We start from the raw sequence: 21,435 nt of genomic DNA, 5'->3' as shown, positions 1-21,435 counted from the left end.
TTATCCCAGCCACAGGTGCCCGAGCTTACTGGAATCTGCTGAGTGTGGGTCTGCATCTTCAGACTCAGCGGCTCGGTTTACCTCAGGGAGCTGTAAAAACACACACAACAACTGACACATGCACACACACACACACACATTCTTGTACTTCTATCTTTGTGAGGACCCTCATTGGAATAGTGGATTCCCTTCCAAGGTTATAATAGTTTTGGATTTTTCATTAGTTTTATTTTTAATTGGGTTGTGAATTTTTGTTTTCAAATTCAGTTAGTTTTAATTTGTTTTTTATAGTGAGTTTGCTAGTTTTAGTTTAGTATTTATTTTTTTGAAATGCTTTAGTTTTAGTTTAGTTTTTATTAGTTTTAGTTTGTTGTAATGGGGTATTTGTTGGGTGGGAGATTAAAAGAGGTCAAAGTAAATTTTGCCTTTATTTCCTTTGTCTTATCCATCTTCATTATGTATGAAAAAAGTTGACAAAGACGAAAACGAAGGACATTTTCACTATAATTTTAGTTAGTTTTGTAACCACACAACACAGTTTCAATTAATTATCATTATCATGTAACCTTTAACCCTTAAAACAAAGTCTGTAAAAGACTTAGAGTGAGTTTGCTAGTTTAGTATTTTATTTTTTGAAATGCTTTAGTTTTAGTTTAGTTTTTATAAGTTTTAGTTTTTTGTAATGGGGTATTTGTTGGATGCCAAGTTAAAAGAAGTCACATTCAATTTTACCTTTATTTCCTTTGGTTTATCCATCTTCATTATGTATGAAAAAAGTTGACAAAGACTAAAAAGAAGGACATTTTCCCTTTAATTTTAGTTAGTTTTGTAACCACAAAAAAAAATTTCAGTTAGTTATCATTTTTTTGTAACCTTTACCCTTAAAACAAAGTCTTAAATCTCAAAAAAGCCTTTAAAGAAGTGAGGACCGGCCGAAATGTCCTCACTTTGCAAAAATGTCCTCACAATGTTGGTTAAAAACGTGTTCTGGTCCTCACTATGTAGGAAGTACAAGAACACACACACACACACACACACACACACAGCATCTGCAGCACATTTGAATTTTATCTGTTGCCAACAGGGTATATTGTTACACCAAATAGCTTATGCTGACTAAGCAAATTAATGAAACTGAAGAAATGCACCCACTTGTGAAATATGAGTATTTTTACTGACTTAAAATTAACCAATGCAGTTTAATTTGAGAAAAATTCCAAAGCTGAACCCCGACCACAGTACTATTTGCCATTTAAGCAATCACTAAATCACTAAAGGAGCACCTCATCTCCGGCTGTTATGCTGAATCATGATTTTCTTTTAAATGCCCGCTGCAGTGATCCTCCCCGTCTGCTACATCCATTTTCTCTGGTGTGGCTTCAGAAAACAGCTGTCAGAGCAAACACACCATGCCCATTTTATTTCATATTTAAAGAAGCAGAAATGTACTGTAGGTTAGAATACTATTTCCATTCCCGAAGTTGATGGAGAAAACTTTCTGCTGCTTAGGAGCAGATTGGATCCCTCTCTGTTTTTCTTCTTCTTTTATTTATTGGTATTTTAGTTAACAAACAAACAACTGTGTCTGCCAGTCCAAACAGTAGACACATGGGTCTTTTTGGCTTTAATGTCAAAAATTAGTTGTAGTCAGTTTTCTACATCTTGCCAGTATTTATCAATATATCTACAAGTCCAGACTCAATGAATAAAACTCCCCACCTCGACATTACACTTAGTGCACAGTTCTGATTTACTGTTATCCAGTTTGTGTCTAAACTGGGGGGTAATCTGTTAAAGGTGAAGAAGTCTAAATTGGGTTTCTCTTGCCCTGTTACAGGCCGAGATGTTGTTTGCGGATCAAGGTTATTATAGTTAACGAAAACTAACGAAATAACGAAAACTAGAATTGAAAAAACATTTTTGTTAACTGAAATAAAAATAAAAACGGGAGTTTTTAAAAAAAAAAACGATAACTAACTGAAACTGTATTGTGTGATTACAAAACTAACTAAAATGATAGTGAAAATGTCCTTCGTTTTCGTCTTTGACAACTTTTTTCATACGTAAACCTTTTTGGTTGATATGAAATCTATTTCATCTTTCTGGTTTTATGACTTAATAAACTTATTGGGGCTGAGATGGATCAGACAAAGGAAATAAAGGCAACATTTATTGTGACCTTATTGAATCTGGACCCAACAAATACCCCATTACAAAAAATTAAAACTAATAAAAACTAAAATAAAACTAAGCATTTTCCAAAAAATAAAACTAATCAAAACGAGCAAACTCACTCTAAAAACGAATTAAAACTAACTGAATTTGAAAACAAAAATTGACAACGAAATTAAAACTAAAACTGATGAAAAATCCAAAACTATTATAACCTTGTTGCGGATTCCCATATCCGTCCCCATACTGCCTCGTCACCCACTATTTTGACTTTCCCCTCCCTCTGTGTGTTCAGGTGAAGCTGTGGCGTTTGTGTGATCCAGAGCAGCAGCAGCCCGGCGCTCCGGAGCTCACCCTGCTGCCGGGTCAGGGCCGGCTGGAGCTGCTGCTTTTCCACCCCACCTCCTCTGGGCTGCTGGCTGTGGGCGCCAACAAGACCCCACTGATTTGGGACATCAGCCGCCAGGATTCACCACTAGCAGGTAGCTACAGCCGGCTATGTGAGCTGTGCATGTACAGGTACATCTCAAAAAATGAGAATATCATGAAAAAGCTCAATATTTTTTGTCAATCATTCCAGAAAATGAAACTCATTATACATTATATGTTGCAGAAAATGCTTCTTGACTAAAAATAACTAAGCAAGACCTTTTCTTTCATGTTCAGATGTTCTTTAGTGAAAAATAAAGAAGAGCAAAAAACATACAGTGTGTGCGTTCATGCCGTGGTTCCACATTTCTGGCTAACACAACAAACTCTGACGTAATCACGTACGTTACTTCTGCTCCTAGAGCATCTTGGGAAATTAAGTCTTTTTTTTTTTATGTAACTCCAAATCAATTAAATGAAATGTAGTCTCTTTCTAATCACATATTACACACGTGAACTGTTTTTAATAATATTACTGTTAACTTATATTTTAACCTGTATTGACTTATTTATTCTTTTATTCAGACAAATAAATTCTCAACATTAGATTCATTACTCGTAGAGTGAAATATTTCAAGCTTGTTTTTCTTGTTGTTTTGATGATTCTGGCTTAGAGATAATGAAAACACAAAACTCAGTGTCTCAGTATAAAACTAGAATATTGCTGGTCAGTGTAATATGCTGGTCCTGGGTCAGTGGTGGTTTGGGGCCATGTCCTCTGCTGCTGTTGGTCCACTGTGTTTTCTGAAGTCCACAGTCAACATAGCAGCCATCTAGCAGGACATTTTAGAGTCTTCATGCTTCCACAAGCTCTTTGGAGATGCTGCTTTCATTTTCCAGCAGGACTTGGCACCTGCCCACACTGGCAAAGGTACCAAAAGCTGCTTCAATGACCATGGTGTTACTGGGCTGGACTGGCCAGCAAACTGGGCTGACCTCAACCCCCCATAGGAGTCTATGGGCTGTTGTCAAGAGGAAGGTGAGAGACACCAGATGAGCTGAAGGCTGCTATAAAAGCAACATGGTGCTGTAGGCTGATCTCCTCCATGCCACCAAGTATTAATGCACTAATTCATGATTCAAAAGGAGCCCAACCAAGTATTGATGGATAGAAATGAACAGACTTTTCAGAAGCCTGACATTTGTGTTTAAAATATCCTTTTTTAAATTGATCTTATATAATGTTCAAATTCTCTGAGACACTGAGTTTTGTGTTTTCATTATCTCTAAGCCAGAATCATCAAAATTACAAGAAAAACAGGCTTTAAATACTTCACTATACGCGTAATGAATCTATATAATACACAAGTTTCCCTTTCTAAAATAATTGACAAAAAATATTGAACTTCTTCAGGATATTTTTTTAGATGTACCTGTACACACGTTTGTTTATGTGTGCGCGCAGTTTATACCAAAACAAACCACAATCTAAATTAATCTGTCTTCGTTGTACATGATACACTGTCTGCATTTAACATTTCAGTCTCTGTCAGTTAGTCTTTTTGTTGTTGTTGTTATTGTTGTTATTGTGGCCTCTTTTGTTTCTACGTGCAACATGATTTTATATATTTGGAGTGAAGTGGTTGGTTTCCTTTTCTCCATGGGGGACTGTCTGACTGACACTGCCTACGTTTTACAGCCCTGTGGCTCTGTCTAAGTACCGGAGCAGCAGAGGTAATGTTTTGGTTTGCTCTCCTGGTCCCGGTCTCCCCAGACTGGCCTCAGGATGCAGTCGCTATCCTCTGGCCTCAACACCCCCCACAAACACCACCCCACATCCCCCCATCTCCCCATCCCATGACAGCTGGCCTGGCTGCTGCTGCTCACTGCTGATCCAACTTTTCATGAGCTGTTCCCCCCCACACGCTGTCTTTCACCACCTTCACTCCTCCATTCTTATGTGTTCGAGGGATGATAAAGATCTATTTTTGAATGTTTTTTTTTCCCATGCAAAATCACTTTTTGTTGTCTTTTGATGCACAACATGGGTCTAAAGCATGGGTCTCAAACTCGCGGCCCGCGGGCCAATTGCAGCCCTCGTGACGATATTTTGTGGCCCTCACCTTGATATGAAAGTTTAATGTGAGTTTTACATGAATGGAACTTTATCGTGTTGTGTGTGGAAGGTCCCTTTATTGCCCAAGCTGGAGCTTTTTTTCACCTGTTTCTATGACGACGTTAACAAAAAGAAAGGCAGCTGCTACCGGACCGTTTATCTACCGTGTTGTTGTGACTGGAAGAATTGGAAATGTTATGTAATGTAATTTTGTGTCTTTTTTTTTGGTAATTTTGTGTCTTTTTTTGGTAATTTTGTGTCTTCTTTTAAATAATTTTGTGTCTTTTTCAAATATTTTTGCGTCTTTTTTTTTGTTGTAATTTTGTGTCTTTTTCAAATATTTTTGCGTCTTTTTTGTTGTTGTAATTTTGTGTCTTTTTTTTGGTAATTTTGTGTCTTTTTTTGGTAATTTTGTGTCTTCTTTTAAATAATTTTGTGTCTTTTTCAAATATTTTTGCGTCTTTTTTTGTTGTAATTTTGTGTCTTTTTTTTGTAATTTTGTGTCTTTTTTTGGTAATTTTGTGTCTTTTTCCTTATAATTTGTTTATTTTATTTTATTTTTAGTAATTTTGTGTTTTTTCAATCATTTTGTGTCTTTCTTTAGTATTTTTTTCTTTTTTAGTCATTTTGATGCTGCCTCCAGCGGCCCCCAGGTAATTTGAGTTTGAGACCCCTGGTCTAAAGTGACCCGACTGAGTTTTTATGTTCTTTTTTTTTTTATTGATGTTTATGCCAGACAAATACAAACAAATACACGTTGCCTTATAACAGTTACATGGATAAGAAAAACATATTATGGGCATTTATCAGTATCTGCCCAGTCTTTTTTTTTTTTTTTTTTAAACAAACAACCAAAAAAAAAAAAAGAAATGCAGTCCAGCAACAATGTAATACAAGCCAGATCTACAACACAAAACATAGATCCACAGAACAAAACAAGACAAAACAAAACACCCCAGGAAGTCTACATACTATACCAATCCTGTACCTGAATCTAATAAAATATAGGTAGATGGTGACAACCTTACATGTCCAGCAATTGAGCTAGGAATGGGCCCCACACCTCATTGAATAAGTCTTCCCTCCCAGCCACTCTATAGGTGACCCGCTCGTAGCTGGCCATTGAACTTAAAACCTGTATCCACTCCTTAAAAGTGGACTGAGTGGGACAAAGTTTTTATGTTCTATATCTTTGCAATAAATCGATTTCATCATGCAGTATTGCAGGTTTTCCTCAATCAACTTGTTTTTGATCATCATACGTCCTAATTTTTGTTTTCATTTATTACTTTTTGAATAAAAAACATTTTTTTATCACTATGCTTCTAATGCACAAGGTCATTTTTGACCCATGTTGTGCATTAGAAGGTTTTTTATATGTTGTCACCAATTTAAAACCTGACAAAGAAGACACAAATATTAACTATCCTATTTTGTTAAATTGGTGTTTTTTCCACTTGAAATTATTATTTAGTGGCTCTAATGAGTCTCAAATGGTAAAATATGTGATTTTCCAATGTAATCTGGTGGTTCTAACAACTCTTTTAAAGTTAAAGATAAAAAATAAGACAAACATAGTTACACATATACTCAAATTGTTAATATAGTGTATCACTTTTTGTATCACTACGCTTCTAATGCACAAGGTCATTATTGACCCATGTGTGTAAACTTGATTTAATAATACAAAAAATATTTTTCTTCATAAAGTATGAAAGGAAATAAGGATATAATGAGCTGTTGTAATAAATAAAAAAAGCTAGCGGGGCCCATCGTAAACCTGATAAGCCTCCACAATAACCGTACAATTTGTGAAACTTACTTTTTTTTTTAACACACAGCCAGCATGAAATAACATGGGAAAATGAATATGGGTCATTTTTGACCCATGTTGTGCATTAGAAGGTGTTTTTATATGTTGTGCATCAAAGGGTTAACAAGTGCACCTCTCATGTCTTTTTGTGTTTGATGTCATATTGAAACTGAACAATTCACTCAAGCTGTCCTGTGCTCACTCATGGCACTGCAGCCTAACATGTCTCCTGCTCATAATGTCTTCACTCGCCTAAGCCATCGGGACTCCATCCATACTTTGTATTATTGTGTGTTTTCTGAATTGTTTGTGCTTGATTTACTGCTTCATGTCTCCCCTGCATTTCTCCTGCAGATAGTTTCTGTCGTGTTCTTTGTCTTGTCTGTACATGTGCCATCATTCTGTGTTCATACTGTGTAGCATCATGTTTTCTTTTCCTCTTTTTTTTTGTCCCCGTCCAACATGAACTCTGTGTCTCTCACCCTTCCTCTTTCTCACCTCTCTAAATAACAATGTGTGTGTGTCTGCAGCTCTGGAGCAGCACGGCGACCAGCTGCAGAGTCTCAGCTGGAAACAGGACGGCTCCCTGCTGGCCTCCTCCTGCAAGGTAACCACAACTTACACTGCACCACTGACTTTTACTGTCCTAGTGCAGTGCCCGTAGGAAGTATGTATTCGTTTAGTGGGAGATTAAGTAAGTGTATATATTAACCCTTTTGAGCCGGGAAAGCAGTACAGCATTTCTACCATTAAAACCGGGAAAGCGTATACGTCGTTTTGTAGTATTTGTAGTTTTTTCCACCTATTTTCGGTCTCTTGGCCAATGAAATGCATCAGAATACATGTGGGAGTGTCGCAATGCAACATGGGACTTTTCCAGAACTTTGAAATCATCACCAAAAAAAGAAACAAAATGACCAAAAAGACATAAAAAAACACAAAATGACTAAAAAAAAGACACAAAATGACCAAAAAAAGACATAAAAAGACACAAAATGACTAAAAAAGACACAAAATGACTAAAAAAAGACACAAAATGACCCAAAAAGACACAAAACGACAAAAAAAGACACAATTTGACCAAAAAAGACACAAAATGACCAAAAAAAAGAGACACAAAATGACCAAAAAAGGCACACAATGACTAAAAAAAGACACAGAAAGACATAAAATGAGAATACATATGGGAGTGCCGCAATGCAACATGGGACTTTTCCAGAACTTTGAAATCATGGCGGAAGACGACTATAGCAGAGGGAGCTCAGATATAACAGCTATAAGCTCTCAAATACTTTTTGAAATTCATTTCTATCTGCTACAGAGGCTGAAAAATCTATTATTTAGTAGGAAGCATTGACACTTCTGTTGAATTTCCAGAAAAACTTCAGGTTTTAGGGGGTTATTTTAAAATCGCCCAGAGGTTTTACAGGCATTTTTCCAGGTGTTTTAGGCCTAAATGGGTTAAGTATGTGTGTGAAAGTGGGATGTATAATGAGGTGTAATACTCTTGCGTAGTGTTAATATACAAAGTGTATATTAGGTAATACATGAAGGTACATTGGGATATAAAGAGACACAGAAATAATTATTTTAAGAAAAAGAATCTTAATCATTCAACATGGTTAGACATATATACAGACACAGATATAGGAGGGAATAAATTTACATGCAGACCACTAAAACGTCTGCAACTCCATAAAAAATGTACTTTTCATTGAACATTGATATTCGCTGGAAACTATTCCAATATTATTGGAAAATAGAATATTTGACGATATCGATATTTGTAACAACCTGATACAAGAATTTATTTCATTGTTTATACATTTTTATTTGATTTGATTTTAAATCTCACACACTCAGATTTTTTCTGATGAAAGTGTTTGTCACACATGATGCATTCAGGAACTGTCAGAAAAGTGAAAATCTGAACATCCATCACACACACACACACACACACACACACACACACACACACACACACTCAGTTTTTATTAGTTTTTAGAGTGAGTTTGTTAGTTTTAGCTTAGTTTAGTTTAGTTGGATGCCAGGTTAAAAGAGGTCACAATAAATTTTGCCTTTATTTCCTTTGGTTTATCCATCTTCATTATGTATGAAAAAAGTTGACAAAGACGAAAACGAAGGACATTTTTACTATAATTTAGTTAGTTTTAGTTAGTTTTGTAACCACAAAATACAGTTTCTGTTAGTTATCATTTTTTTGTAACCTTAATCCTTAAAACAAAGTCTGAAATCTCAAAGCCTTTAAAGAAGTGAGGATTGGCCTTTAAAGAAGTGAGGATTGGCCGAAATGTCCTCACTTTGCAAAAATGGCCTCACTCTGTTGGTTAAGAACACACACACACACACACACACACACACACACACACACACGCTTCTTGCTTTATAAATTTATAGATAGATGGTTTGATAGCTGCAGTTTCAGTGTGTGACCACTAGATGCAGCCAGTGGCTCACATTTAATGCTGCATTCCTCACACTGAACACTGCTGCTTGTTATCTGTTTTAATGGGGTTTATTTCATCAAAATGTCAACAGAGGTAGTGCTCATAAAAAGGGTGGAGATCACATCACACATTTGATTAAGAATTAGTGAGTGATTTCTTTAGAGGGAAAAAGAATAAACTTTGAAAGCCCCTCTGACGTAAAAGATAATAGCTTACTGTTTTAGTGCACTAATGATGATGACAAATAAAGAAATCTTGGCCGCAGTTGATAAAGAGCCTGTGGAGATTTTCCTCGTCAGGCTGGAAACTGTATTAACTTTTTAATTAGGGCACAAGCCTGCGTGTAAAGGATAAATCTGCCAGGTTTTTTTTTTTTTGTCTTGACCTCACCTGACCCGCATCCCCTTTAGGTCCAATCAGGAACTGAAGACCATCACTCTTATGCCATGTACAGTAGTTTGGTAGCATAGAAGGTAAAGCCAAAAATAACCTGAGAGTCTCTCTTTTTATGCATTCATATGTCCCCGTTCTCATATGTGTCATCAGGAAATAATCACACATCTTGATAGGGTTTCCATTAGGGTTGTTAATATTTTGTGTAGGGGGAGGAAGAAGGGAGGCGGTTTATGAGTAGGGGGCCAGAGAAAGAAGGAATTTATGAGTTGAGCTGGGATTGTTTCATGAATATGTTTGATTTATAGGAAGAGCTAGAGGCGTTTTCATCGGGGCAGGTTAAAGTAAATCATTTTTTTTGCAGCGTTTTTATACTCAGATTATGCACCATACATGGTGTTTAAATGAGGTGGAGGATGGGGTCATGCTAACCTGACGATGCCAGATGATTTGCTACACAGAACCATCTGAGAAGCATTGGAAACGTTTTTTTTTTTTTAGAAAAGGGCAGAAAAAAATACCTGTCAGATGATTGGATGAACCATCTGTCTATCACTGTCACACATTCATGCTGAAACCACTTAGGTGAAGAGCAAAAGCCTTCAGTGCTGGTCTCTGCTCTTCTATCAGTGAAGACATACTCTCCAGATCTCCTCAGGAGATGCTCCTCATAGAGAATTCCAACAAGAGATCTTGTGATATCAGGAGAATCCAGCTGTAGCTTCTGCTACAAGTTGGCTAAGTAAATCATACCCTGCTGCTCTGTTGTCTAATTTACTCTAAATTAGACCATAATTTGCAAAATGAACATCAAGAACACTTGAAATTAGCAACTGAGACATAAAGTTATTAGAAAAATGTTTACTGAAGTAGTAAGCCAAGTGAGAATTAGGGTAATTTCCCCATAGATGCCTATTCCCTGTGATGACAATTGCCCTGTCCAACCTATTGTATTGTTCTTAATTTTGTGTATTTTATTGTTGTTTCTTTTTTCTATCTTTTTGTACGGTGTCCTTGAGTGTTAAGAAAGGTGCCTTCCAAACAAAATGTATTTTTATTATTATTATTATTATAGTTTTCTATACAATCAAACTTCTTTTCGTGACCAGTGGCATTTCCTCCTGCTGGCCATTAGAAAAAAATGCAGGTTTAAGGCACTTTTGCATTGACTTCACTTTTTAGAGCCAGAGGTTGGTTTAGTTCAGTTTAGTTTATTATTAAGATCCCCATTAGCTGCAGCAAAGCCACAGCTATTCTTCCTGGGGTCCAACAGTATCAAATATACAGTTGAAAACATAAACATTATAAAAAATTAAAAACTAAAAAAACTAAAAACAAATAAGTGAGCAATATGCTTCACCTAACAAAACAAAAACAGAGTTTTCAGCATTTACAGTTCTTAACTGTGCTTCATTCATTCTTTGTTATATTAATTATTCACATACTAATCCATATTACACTAGGGTTGTCAAAAGTATCCATACTCCGCAAAGTATCGATACTAAAACGTTGTATCCGGATACGATACTCATTTTTAAAAGTATCGATACCTAGCCAAGGAATGAACACTTCAGTTATTGTTATTTTTTATCAAGCTTGCCTAATATTGTGCACAGCATACAACCTTAAAATATTGTTCTAATTGTTATTGTTTATTGTATTTATTTATTTATTGCACTATATTACACACATTTCTACATATCACATACACTGCAAAAAAGCCAACTTGTATTTTTTGGCCTAAAACAGTGATTTAAGTTGGTAAAACTTGGAAATATAAATTATTGACATTTAGGGCAATAATGTAAGTTAGCACAACAAAGGAAGCTTTGTGAGTTGTTGTTACTTATATCTTTAAGTTGGGGTTCACAACAAGGGACAATAGTTCTGCTAACTCTTATTTCTTTGTTGTGAAATTCGGTCATTGGCGAAAGCTAGCGGCTAACTGATGCTAGCGGCTAACTGATGCTAGCGGCTAACTGATGCTAGCGGCGCCGCTTGTTACAGCTACAAGAGTAGCCATTAGCGTATCAATGCTAACTCAAAATTGCGGTCGCAACATTAGCTGACATTTCATAGTGGCGTTACAATCGTGCCAATTCAGCACATTGCAGAAGTTAGCAGAAGTAAGGATTAAAAGTTATTACAATGTAAAAAACAAGTTCAAAAATCTGAATTCAGAGTTGAGCAAACTCATAAACAAAACTTAAAATATTTAGTTTAATTGTCCAACTTAAAATTTTTTCGAAGTTTGTTGCCTTGAAATTTTGAGTTCACCCAACTTTTCTTTTTTTGCAGTGTATGTATACATCATTACAAAATCTACTAACATATAATACATATCATTGTGCTTGGCACCACAATGAAATTGTCTGTGTGTTTGCATCCTTGTTGAAACCAGACATGGACTGATTGATGTGAAAATGAGGCAGAGGCCCCTGGTGTATACTTAGACAATGCACGATGAGTTAACTTGTGCTTGAGACGGAATAAACTTTGACACAGAAATCTAGCACATGCAGATAATTAACTCGTATGAACGTCAGTCCATTCCCTGTTGTTTGTCTTTGCTCTGACAAGTAACAAATTACTCCCCGTCACAGGCTGTGTCTTAATCATGACATTTACCTTGACAGGATAATCATCCGCACTGGAGCTACCACTCCACCATCAGCTTTAAAAAAAAAAAAAAAAGAAAGAAGGCGGCACCTGAAAAGAAAGGGGGAGGGGGGGGAATATGAGCCAAGATCAGAGCCGGGGGGCCTCTGAGGTTCTTGCCCTGTTGGGCTCTGGTGTCATTTAACCAAAAGGCCCCTTTCAATCTCTCCAATCCAACCTATTAAAGCAAATAGGGCCCGCCAACATGTGGGTCCAATCCCCCCGGCCCTCCCATAGGGTAAACATTGGGGCGCAGGGCTGAGGGGAAGATGAAGGGGAGACCACCACCCCAAAGAGCAGGGAATGTTTTGTAATTTTGTGTCTTTATTATATATTTGTGTCTTTTTTTTTAATAATTTTGTGTCTTTTTAGGGTCATTTTGTGTCTTTTTTGGGTCATTTTGTGTCTTTTTAAAAAAAATAATTTAGTGTTTTTTCAGTCATATTGTGTCTTTTTTTGTAATTTTGTGTCTTTTTTGTAATTTTGTCTTTTTTAATAATTTTGTGTCTTTTTTTAAAATATATTTGTGTCTTTTTTAATAATTTTGTGTCTTTTTTTAAATAATTTTGTGTCTTTTTTTTAAAAATTATTTTGTGTCTTTTTTGGTAATTCTGTGTATTTTTTGGTCATTTTGTGTCTTTTTGTACTTTTGTGTCTTTTTTGGTCATTTTGTGTCTTTTTTGTTGTTGTAATTTTGTGTCTTTTTTTAGTCATTTTGATACTGCCTCTAGCCCCCAGGTAATTTGAGTTTGAGACCCCTTATGTACAGTATGTAGATACGTGTGTATGTGTTTGGTTATTCTAAAGTTTTTCTGTCTTTTTTGATGTTCCCAAATGCCAAACATGTGCGGGTTTGATGCCTGTTGTCATGCTAAAACTAAACATATTTGGGCTGTTAGACTGTAGGGCTGAGGGGAAGATGAAGGGGAGACCACCACCCCAAAGAGCAGGGAATCATGACAGGCCTCGTTTGGACCTATAGAGATGTATATTTATGACACGCTGGGAGGGAGAAAGGCGCCATTCATTTAGGAGAAATCCACAGGTAGTAGGAGCAGAGAGGGAAGACAGCCTGTGTTTATCCAAATGATGGACAGGACAGAGTGGTATGCTGTTTATAGATGAGGTGTCGCTGGATTTATGCTCCATGCTTCACCTTGAATTTAAAAAAGTCACATTTTTACTGATCCCCCATACCATATTTCCCCTGGTGAGAGGAGAGGGATAGAGTAATTGACGAGGGGGATCCTGCAGTCTCAAACTGACAATCACAACAGGCTTTGACACCGGTAACCGTGGGAGACTAGGGAGGGGAGGTCGGCATCGCTGTGTGTTTGGCAAGTGAAGAGAGGGAGCACCCCGGCATGAAGATTCCCAGCGTCTGAGTGTGTTTGCGTACATATGAAAGTTGTGTGCGGCGAACTCGCACTGAAAACTCATTAACAGCAGCTTGAGAATGAGGCTCCGCCAATTTGATTAAACAGCTGCTGTCTCAGCACACACACACAAACACACAAACACACACCGGCCCTCCATCTGTGCGTTTATGAGTTGAGGTGGTGTGAGTGTGTTTATATGGGTTATTGTCACAGGCTTAAGAGAAGTTTGCTTGCCTGTGTGTGTGTGTGTGTGTGTGTGTGTGTGTGTGCTTGGTGGACACATCTGTATGTGAGTAGGGCCTCATCTGTGTGTTTGCACAGCCAGATAGTTTCCTCCTTCATGTTGTTGTTTGCACAACAACACTTTGGTTTATATGCCAGTGAGTGAACTTAATACGGCAACTGTATGTTTGTATATATGTACAGCATGGGTCTCAAACTCGCGGCCTGCGGGCCAATTGCGGCCCTCGTGACGATATTTTGTTGCCCTCACTTTGATATGAAAGTTTAATGTGAGTTTTATAGGAATGGCACTTTAACTCAACTCAACTTTATTTGTAAAGCACTTTAAAACAACAACAGCCGCTACAAAGTGCTGTACATCAACAAACAGAACAAGAGACAATAAAATAAATAAAACAGGAAATAAACACTAAAATAAATAGATTCATTGCTTTTTAAAAGACAATTTTTAAAAACAATAAATAAAAGCAAACCATAAAACACTAAAAACAAGAGCAGAGTCTCATGCGTGGTTAAAAGTCAAGGAATAAAAATAGGTTTTAAGATGACTTTTACAAATGGACAGTGAGGAGGCTTGTCTGATGTGCAAAGGCAGCTCATTCCATAGTGTTGTGTGTGGAAGGTCCCTTTTAATTCATTTTTTTTGGTAATATTGTGTCTTTTTTTTGTCATTTTGTGTCTTTTTTTTGTGGTAATTTTGTGTCTTTTTTTGGTAATTTTGTGTCTTTTTTTTGGTCATTTTTTTCTTTTTTAGGTAATTTAGTTTTGTTTTTTTTCATCCTGCAATCACAGCAATCCAAGAGGGGATTTGTGTGATGTTTATTAGCGTTATTACCGAACTAGGGAGTTCCTTAATGTGCCCTTTCTCTCTCTGTGTCTCTGTGTTTGTGTTGCCTGCCCACCCACGAATATGATGCCCCAAGGCAATGTCTTCCTGAGGCCTCTGTGACCCAGGCCTAAGCCAGAGGCTCAGGGAGCAATGCCAGATCAACACACACACACACACACACACACACACACACACACACACACACACACACACACACACACACACACACACACACACACACACACACACACACACACACAAAACCTATTTGGATGAGAGTCCACCTGTTGCAAAAATGCACAAATCTGGTCAAAAATCGTGTCTGACCTCGAAGCATTCTCAGCCAGTTTACTAGCACGGGACAAGCACATATGCAAGTTTTGGTAAATGATGGTTATTAACCTGATAAAGGGTCTGTGTAAAAAAACAAAAACTGTTTTACTAAATATCTCTGACTGCAAGCGATGAGCCTGGTGTGCTGGAGTCCTTCAGTCCTTTCCAGCTGTAAAAGTCGACCAATCATTTTGATTCATAGCCAGCTAGTTACCTTGTACTGCACCTGGATTCTCCCAATATCAGGACATCCATCTTGTTAGGCTTCAAGTAAGGGCACGGTCACAGATGTGCTGAATTAACATTATTGAATCTTTGCCTCACATGAAAAATTACTATTAAAATTCCCATCAGCCCTACAGTCTAACAGCCCAAATATGTTTAGTTTAACATGACAGCAGGCATCAAACCCGCACATGTTTGGCATTTGGGAAGATCAAAAAAGACAGAAACACAAAATTGCTGAAAAGAAAACCATTGTTTCACTCCCCTGACCTTGCAAACACACTTTAGAATAACCAAACACACACACACACACACACACACACACACACACACACACACACACACACACACGTATCTACATACTGTACATCAGGGGTCTCAAACTCAAATTACCTGCATGGGGGCTGTATCAAAATGACCAAAAGAAGACACACAATTACTAAAAAAAGACACAAAATGACCAAAAGAAGACACACAATTACCAAAAAAGACACAAAATTATTTAAAAACACACAAAATTACCAAGAAATTACACAAAATGACCCAAAAAGACACAAAATGACCCAAAAAATACACAAAATGACAAAAAAACTAAATTACTTAAAAAAGACACAATTATTAAAAAACGACACAATTATGAAAAAAAAGACAATTACCAAAAAAAGACACAAAATTACCAGAAAAAGTAATCAAAGGGACCTTCCACACACAACACGGTAAAGTGCCATTCATATAAAACTCACATTAAACTTTCATATCAAGGTGGGGGCCACAAAATATCGTCACGAGGGCCGCAATTGGCCCACGGGCCGCGAGTTTGAGACCCATGCCCTAGGCACACACACACACACACACACACACACACACACACACACACACACACAAAGACGCTTCTTGCTTTTATAAATACATAGATAGATAGATTTATGGCCAAATGTTGCATGATGCCCGTGTGTGTGTCTGTGTGTGTGTGTATGTGTGTCCTTGTCAGCCTCCTGATTCTCTTTGACGTGTCTATGTGAGTGAAGTGTGTTCATGGTTTAGTCTAAGTCCCTCTACTTATTAGCTGCTATCAGCCCCGTGTGTCCGCTGTGATCACAGTCACACAGCCGTATTGAGTGACACGGCTGCAGACACGCATGTCCCGGTCACAGCCTGATCCCATTAGGCCCCATTTCCTCTCAGTCATGCAGGGGGCTCTCTGATTGGCTGCTGTGATTGATGCCAAATGCGTGTTTGGGCTGGTCGGGGTCAAGGCACATGAGGCTCCAGAGAGGTCACTTGATTGCATTTGCTGACGATGAAGCAGTGAGATCACGCTGATAAATGGACAAACTTCAGAGAGCTGGTGTTATTCTTTAACTGAATTATATTAAGGTGGAGGGACTCTGTTATTAATGTTTTTAATATCTGGCTTTCATATTTCAGTCGTCCATTGAAACTAGTGTATGAAAATTCCTTACCACTTTCTCTGAGAAAAAATTAAATCTTTACCTTGCACAGTTTTTTTTTAACCTCCTTTGCACGTAAATTATGCTGCCATTTTATTAGGTACAACTAAAATGAATGCACTCAAATACAACAGTGCTGCACAATTCCTAGCTTCATCAAGGCTACAATGCTCAGCTTTAATCAAAACACTTTTAGAGTGGTGTTGATTCAAATGTATCAGTGGTGGAAAATACATTTATTCAAGTAATATACTTATTACATTTTTTTTTTAAGTTTGTCCATTATGTATTACTTTATACTTCTACTCTACACCATTTGGAAGCCAATGTTGTAGGTTTTACTCCACTACATTTACTTGACAAGATGAGTTTTCTAGTTTGCAGATTCAAATTGTGGATACTAGATATAAATCAGCTAATAAAGTATTATATATGTTAAATAGATTAAGCCAGCTAGCAAGGAAGTGTGCTATATAAAAAATGATCCCACAGTTGTCACAAATAGGGAAATTAGCTATAGAGACCAAAATGGTATTTTATACCATATAAACATGTATATGTTTGCTGTAAAGTTGGTCATTGTAACATGGGGGTCTATAAGGGTTGAGTGCCTCAAGTGGCCATTTAAGGAATTGCAGTTTTTGATACTTTTTGATACTGGCTTCACTTTCTGCTTGACTTTTACTGAAGTATTTTTGTGAATGCAGGACTTTAAAGTACTTCTTCCATCACTCACTCGTATATTATATGAATATTTATGTTTTTTTCCTTCACCTTTCTGTCTAGGACAAGATGCTGCGAGTGTTTGACCCCAGAGCCCAGCTGACACCTGTCCAGGTAAGTCCCTAATAATAAAACCTTCACCACAAAACTACTGGAACTGCTTTTAAAAACATGGAAATCCTACACAGCTAAGAAAACAATTTTTTTTTGTATGAACAGAACTGTATATGGCCCTATTCAAAGGTCTCCTATTGTAAAAAAAAGTGAGATTTCCTTGATTCTTTTGGTCTTAAAACAGATGTAGGTGCTATATAAATAATGTGAAAGTATCAAAACAATGAATCCACTGAGAATCGCCCACAGCCCATTGTCAGAAACTTTAATTTGAAACGAGTTGTCAGGACTTAGTGAGGCTGTGATAGTATATGTGGTTTTTTGGTAATTTTCCAGCTGTGCTGATGCTGCAGAGACAGAGGGGGCTTAAACCTTTATCTGGCAAAGAACTATATTTGGTAACTTCAGGTAATATTTCAAGAAAAAAGTTCCAAATTTACTAGATTAAAGTGGCAAATCTACAAGAAAAAAAGTTGCAGATTTAAGAGCTTTAAAGTGGCAAATTTTCGCGAAAAAAGTTGCAGTTTTGCAATTAAAAAGTGGGGAAAAAAGCTACTTTTTCTCCCGGATTCACCACTTTAAATCTCATAAATCTGTGCATTTTTTCTCATAGATTGCCACTTCAATCTCGTAAACTTTTTTCTCAAAATATTATTTTCATATGTTTTTTTTTTTTTTTACACATTCTGGCTGTATTTAATATCCTCCAATATTCTCTAGGGTTGAAATTTGGAATTTGCAAGTATTTCAGTGAGTGTTAAAGAGACGGGCAGTTTCAGACAGAGGGGCATTACAGCCACAAAGACAGACAGTTTGAGAAAAACTAATGTTTTTTGAAGATTAAAGCATGTAAACATGTTCTAGTAGAAACCCAAAATACAAGTTTGAATCTGAAAATGAGCACAATATGGCCCCCTTCAGGAAAATGATGGGCCGTCTACTATAAGTGTGTGTTTTTCCACACTGCTGTTCGTGCTAAACATGTTGACTGTGACCCAGCTCACCACCGGCCACTCTGTGATTCATCTACTATTGATTTATGGATGTGCGACACATGCTGCAGTCCTGGCGTTCATCTTCCCACGGGTACCCGTCCCACGCTAACCTACTGCGACCATGAACCCTCTCCACTCTCACCGCTCTGTCCTTTTCCTCTCTCACCATCGACAACCAAGCTTGAGCCAAAAGGACTCGATCACAACCAGCAGCAATGAGGAAGTGGAGTTGTAGAGCTGAATATGTGTGTTGAGGGAAGATGAAGATGTACACTACAGTGTGTGTGTGTGCACTGTAAAACCCAACTTGTTGTTTCAACTTAAATACTTGAGTGTCCATGCAAAAGAATTTTATGTCAAGACAACAAAGACAACAGAGTTAACTCAAATGAACCTTGCTATTTGACTCAATATTTTAAGTTAAAATGGCTTTTTTGCACAAATCTTGTTGTATTGAAAAGGAAAAATTAGTTATAATAACAAACAAGCAACACTGGGTTTTACAGTGTGGGGGGGCCGCGGAGTGTTTTGATAGGCCGGTCGATGTAGAGAAAATATTCTCACACTTTACAGTGGCGGACCTCCCAGGGTGTTTTAATTACAGAGATGCTTGGTCGGCCTATACAAGAATCCTGCAAAAACACTATGTAGACGTACATTTTCGACCACAGAAATACCTGGAAGGCATATCTGTCCGTGTCTCTGCCTCCTGATGTGTTGTTTGGTATGCGTTTTTTGAAATAGTGACAAAGGCATACTGTTCCACAGGCATGTGATGTCATTGACTTTGACAGGGAGGGAGTCGGCAGTGAAAGAGGTACATATGGATTATTTTCTTTGTGGCACACTTGGAGCCGTACGCCTTTACAACCCAGAGTGCGAGTGCGATGCATGTGCGTCTGTGTTTGCTTAAGTAACACGAGCCGAGCAGGCTGGCTCCTCTCCACTGTTTGAACCTGGATGTTTACATCAGGTGTGTCGGCATTGAAGTCCTTTTTTTTTTTTTTTTCCAAAATATTTTTATTGAAAAATACAATAACTTGAAAAAGATTATGAAATTAACATGATTTTGAAAAGAACAATTAATTGCATCCCCCCCCCCCCCCCAAACAATCAAATGTTTGTAATTTGATTTTGTATATTAGTGTATGTGTATGTATGCGTGTCTTGTGGTGGTTTGTTATGGGAAAAAAAAAGAAAAAAGAAAAATACAATAAGAAATTTCCAATTACAGGAATACAATTATCCTTTTCTTATTTTTTATACATGTATGTACATGTAAACAGTCACATATACACATACACAAACAAAAATGAACAAAAACACAACAAACATAATATTGGTCAATTATGCAATATAAAATGTACAACAACAGTAATAGGCAGAAATTCAATCAGGTAGTACCTCTAAATTAGTGAAATAGGAAATAAAAGGTCGCCATTTGTGAAAAAATTTGACTGTACTTCCTCTTAATGTATATTTAATTTTTTCAAGCTTTAAAAAAAACATGATGTCTTTAAGCCAACGGGAAATAGAAGGTACGGTGGCCCTGAAGTGCAAATCACAACGACAAATCAGTTTTCAGTTTTCAGATTTGTCATTGTGTTTTCTGATGTGTCGTTGTGTTTTCTGATTTGTTGTTGTGTTTTCTGATTTGTCGTTGTGATTTCTGATTTGTTGTTGTGTTTTCTGATTTGTCGTTGTGATTTCTGATTTGTTGTTGTGTTTTCTGATTTGTTGTTGTGTTTTCTGATTTGTCGTTGTGATTTCTGACTTGTCGTTGTGTTTTCTGACTTGTCGTTGTGTTTTCTGACTTGTCGTTGTGTTTTTAGATTTGTCGTTGTGATTTCTGATTTGTCGTTGTGTTTTCTGTCTTGTCGTTGTGATTTGCACTTCAGGGCCACCGTAAGAAGGAGATTTAGCAGACTTCCAATGTAACAATAATAAACGTGCAAGTACTTGCAAGTAAGGATGTGAAAGCTATAATATCTTTTATATAAAGTCCTTTTTAACACACTGCTTTTCAGCACCCTGTTTGAATTTTCTCCATTGCAATACGGACATCAAGCACAGCCCTTTTTCAGCAGATCGCCTGACTAAATGCTACCCAGGTCCCCGGCCACTCTGCACACTCTGTTTAACAAATTGAAGAAATTCAAATAAAACTGCACTGAAGCTGGATGTAAATCACTTTGTGCAGCCGAAGGGCCTCATTAGTTTAGATGAAATCAGCGTTGGGTCGTCTGTATGTCTGAAACAGCGTCTCCAGTAAGAGCCCAGTGGTTACTTACTGGTGGTGGGGATGAGCTGCTGGGACATTCCAGCTAAGCTTATGGCATTTTTGACTTCATTCGATCATTGTCAGCAGTGAGCAGCAGACCGTATAGGGGAGAAAGAGAGGGGAAAACATTTTACAGTGACAGTTAGCCCCCAAAATCAAAAATAGACATTTTTCCCCTCTTTTCTGTAGTGTGCTTTATCAATCCAGATTGGGTTTTTTTGAAGGAGTTGCTGAGTGTTTGAGATATTGGTCGTTAAGATGTCTGGCTTGTCTGGAATGTAATGGATCTTGATGGCACATGGTGGCGTGGTGGTTAGCACTCTCGCCTCACAACAAGAGGGTCTCCGGTTCCACTCTGAGGCTTTTGGCTCTTATGTGTTTGCATGTAGTCATCGTGGGTTCCCCTGGGTCCTCTGGCTTCCTCCCACAGTCCAGAAACATGCAGATTAGGTTTAATTGGCAACTCTAAAAGGAGCGAATGAGAGTTTGTATGATTGTCTGTCTCTGTGTGTCTGCCCTGCACTACAGACTGCGCTCATTCACCCTTTCACACACACATTCATACTGGTGGCAGAGGCTACCCTAAACGGTGCCACCTGCCACCATTGGGAATTCATTCACACACCGATGAATGCAGCATCGGGAGCAATTTGGGGTTCAGTATCTTGCTCAAGGATACTTCGACATGTAAGCTGCCATGGTCGGGGATCGAACCACCAACCATCCGATCACTGGACGAACGCTCTACCAACTGAACCCCATTCTGCCCAATGTCAGCTGTGATTGGCTCCAGCCCCCCGTGACACGAGTTTGGATAAGTGCTTAGGATAATAGATGGATGAATAGATGGCACTCTGTTTTTTTTTTTTAATA

General features: G+C 37.6%; 1 protein-coding gene across 1 annotated transcript in view; it reads left to right on the top strand.

Annotated features, from left to right (window-relative positions):
- coro7 (coronin 7) overlaps window positions 1–21,435 on the top strand; it is a 201,363-nt gene that overhangs the window by 8,558 nt on the left and 171,370 nt on the right. The window contains exons 5-7 of the mRNA XM_059348265.1: window positions 2,468–2,654; window positions 7,001–7,077; window positions 17,236–17,286. Of these exons, the coding sequence (XP_059204248.1) occupies window positions 2,468–2,654; window positions 7,001–7,077; window positions 17,236–17,286 (315 nt within the window). The remainder of the gene's footprint in view (window positions 1–2,467; window positions 2,655–7,000; window positions 7,078–17,235; window positions 17,287–21,435) is intronic.

This window comes from Centropristis striata, chromosome 13 (genome assembly GCF_030273125.1).
Source record: "Centropristis striata isolate RG_2023a ecotype Rhode Island chromosome 13, C.striata_1.0, whole genome shotgun sequence".
Classification (NCBI taxonomy): Eukaryota; Metazoa; Chordata; class Actinopteri; order Perciformes; family Serranidae; genus Centropristis; species Centropristis striata.
This window is presented reverse-complemented; position numbering and strand designations above follow the sequence as displayed.